Source organism: Cyprinodon variegatus, unplaced genomic scaffold, assembly GCF_000732505.1.
Source record: "Cyprinodon variegatus isolate N-32 unplaced genomic scaffold, C_variegatus-1.0 Scaffold1513, whole genome shotgun sequence".
Lineage (NCBI taxonomy): Eukaryota > Metazoa > Chordata > Actinopteri > Cyprinodontiformes > Cyprinodontidae > Cyprinodon > Cyprinodon variegatus.
This window is the reverse complement of record NW_015151966.1, coordinates 17399-20129: the sequence shown is the minus strand read 5'-3', so window position 1 is coordinate 20129 and position 2731 is coordinate 17399. Positions and strand designations below refer to the sequence as shown.

At 36.7% G+C, this 2731-nt stretch overlaps 2 protein-coding genes across 2 annotated transcripts in view; one reads left to right on the top strand and one right to left on the bottom strand.

Moving 5' to 3' along the window:
- Nucleotides 1–898, bottom strand: part of LOC107103719 (proteasome subunit beta type-6-B like protein-like) — a 7270-nt gene extending 6372 nt beyond the window's left edge. The window contains exon 1 of the mRNA XM_015403523.1: nucleotides 740–898. Coding sequence (XP_015259009.1) covers nucleotides 740–787 — 48 coding nt within the window. The 5' untranslated portion in view covers nucleotides 788–898. The remainder of the gene's footprint in view (nucleotides 1–739) is intronic.
- The window catches only part of LOC107103717 (proteasome subunit beta type-7-like), a 3825-nt gene continuing 1933 nt past the window's right edge, over nucleotides 840–2731 (top strand). The window contains exons 1-5 of the mRNA XM_015403520.1: nucleotides 840–951; nucleotides 1194–1281; nucleotides 1696–1793; nucleotides 2397–2537; nucleotides 2666–2728. Of these exons, the coding sequence (XP_015259006.1) occupies nucleotides 890–951; nucleotides 1194–1281; nucleotides 1696–1793; nucleotides 2397–2537; nucleotides 2666–2728 (452 nt within the window). The 5' untranslated portion in view covers nucleotides 840–889. The remainder of the gene's footprint in view (nucleotides 952–1193; nucleotides 1282–1695; nucleotides 1794–2396; nucleotides 2538–2665; nucleotides 2729–2731) is intronic.

The following is a 2731-nucleotide window of genomic DNA, read 5'->3' as shown; positions in this document are numbered from 1 at the left end:
TCACCATACCAGTCCCTGGCTTCTCTATTTAATGGGTCCCGGTAAATTCCAGATCCTTTTCGGGATTTTAACATCTTTTTTCTCTCTACTTCTACGTCTCTTCTTTCAACAACAACGTTGTGTCAGAGCTATGTTTACGTTTGCGTAGCCGTCAATATGACCGCGACGTCCCACAATGCAACGTGGATCCCGAGCCCTATATTACATGATTTAGAGACTTCATTGACTTCATAATGAATATGCAATGTGATGTCCCTTTTTTTATTTTAAGTTTAAATAATCTTAAAATACCAATCTTTGTTCGATCCTGTAGCTCAAGTATTGTTTACGTTGATACCGGTCTATCTAGGGAGTACCAATATGGCGGCTGGTGGCTTCATTTCAACCCCATACTATCAACGGGCTATCATTTTTCCAGGAAATAAATGGAGAACGGCACTCTGAACATCCTATGAACTCTGGGATTTGAAGTTCTAAGACTGAGGGTTAGTGTGTACAATTCTGCAAACAGAAAGTAGGTGCCCTTTACAGCTAAATGTAAACTTTCAAAGGGACTGAATATAAAAAAATACAGTTTGTGATCAAACCATGGCGTTCATTATCAATAGAGTATTCTTTAGAGAATTAGACAACTTAGTTTGGACATCACGACTTTATCGGTCAACTGTTAACGTCAACTATTACATGTAAGATACATAAAGAAAAAACAAAAAAAAAAATTAAGTTGAACTTTACTCACCCCAGTGCTGACTCCTTTGACTTTAGACTCCGTGTAGTGTTTCTCCATTTTCTCTGTAAAATCGAAAGGAGGAAGGAGACGTGACGCTCAGAACAGCGACCTCAGGCGCAGCGCTCCGAGACGCGCAGAGAATCCGCAGGAACATCAACGATGGCGCTGTCCTCTGTCCTCCAAACTCATCCAGCGGGATTCAACTTTGACAATGTGGCGAGGTAAGAGGATTACTTTACTGTGCAGAAGTTAAAACAGCACATCAATAGAGAAAATATCATATGAAAACGTCAGTTGAAGCAGGTCTTTCACTTGGATCAAAACCGAAAGTATTTTTTCCTTAGTCAATGAACTACAATTTCAAGGTGTGACCCTTGTTAATAATAATCAGCAGTTTTCTCCAACTGTCATATTAATGCTCCTCTTATTTCCCACCCACCTCGGTCATTTTTATTTTTTTTAGAAATTCTGCGTTAGAGGGTCTTTTTGAAGGAGGACAGACCCCCAAACCTCTGAAAACTGGAACCACTATAGCAGGAGTTGTGTTTAAGGTGAGTGCTACTTATTGTAGCTTACTTAATTGTTGTTGAAGAACAATAGCGCAGTCTATATCAAGCAAGGTAAAAAAATATGTTTATAAAAGAGCACGCATTTCCAGTGTCCAATCTAGAAATGTTTCAATCTGAGGGCAAAGGAAGCACAAAATGTCTAAACAGGGTGGTGATGCAGGATCTCTTTACCAAAATACACCAGAAATTTCTTAGATGTAAATGGAATCTACAAAATATGACAAAAAAATAATTGGGTAATTTTTTCTTTATAAAGAATTTATAAAAGAGAAGAATTTATAAAAGAAAAGACATCTTTAATTCAATAATAACATGGTGGGGTAACAATTAGAACTTTAGATATACACACTTGACATAATTAATTGGTGAAACCCTACCTTTTGCGTTATGCAATAGGATGGAGTCGTCCTGGGAGCCGACACAAGAGCCACGTCCAGTGAAGTGGTGGCCGACAAGATGTGTGCAAAGATCCACTACATCTCTCCAAATATATAGTAAGTTTAATAAGTTTTGATTAGAACAATGGCGGAAGTATGCCATCATAGACCTAATTAATGTTCACTCATAAGTTTTTGAGAAAATATTTCAGACAACAATAAAACTAGATTTTTTTTCAGCAGAGTTTTCTTTAATATTTGACTCTCCATGTTTCTTTTTAGATTATTTTATGATCCATACAGAGCTTTATGTTCTCTTCACTATGTATGAAAAATACTCTGAATAAAGAGTAACTGATATAACATCAGCAATTTGAACTTATGGTGCGTTTTATGGTACAGTGCTGTTTGTGTCAATCTATCCTTGTCACACTTGTTCTAGAGTCAGGTATGGAACTGTAGCACCATACTATATATATTAAAAAAAAGATGAACTGAGAATTGATAAAATCTTGCACACATGTTGACTTTCAATTAAAGATAGAGTAGCATGGAATATGTGTTATTATGTCTATTGAAATAAATTACCAACAGTGTACATTTTACCTTTCATTGTTGAAGCAAAACGCAAACCACAAAGAGTATTTTCTGCTTTATTTAATTATTTTCCTGTTTCTTTTATTATCTTTTAACACATTGTTTAATCTCCCTGTACATCAGTTGTTGTGGAGCAGGAACAGCAGCAGACACAGAGAAAACCACAGATCTCCTGTCATCCAACCTCTCCATCTTCTCACTGAACAGTGGGAGAAACCCTCGTGTTGTCATGGCTGTAAACATCCTGCAGGATATGCTGTACAGGTCAACACTTTGTTGGACAATGTGTAGAAAATGGAAAAACACCAGAAAAAAATTGGATATTTAAGCATTATTAATATTGGTATTTTAATAATAATGTATTAATTGTTTTTGTTCTCTATTGTCCTCAGGTATCATGGTCAGGTTGGTGCCAATCTGATACTGGGAGGAGTGGACTGTACTGGGAACCACCTGTA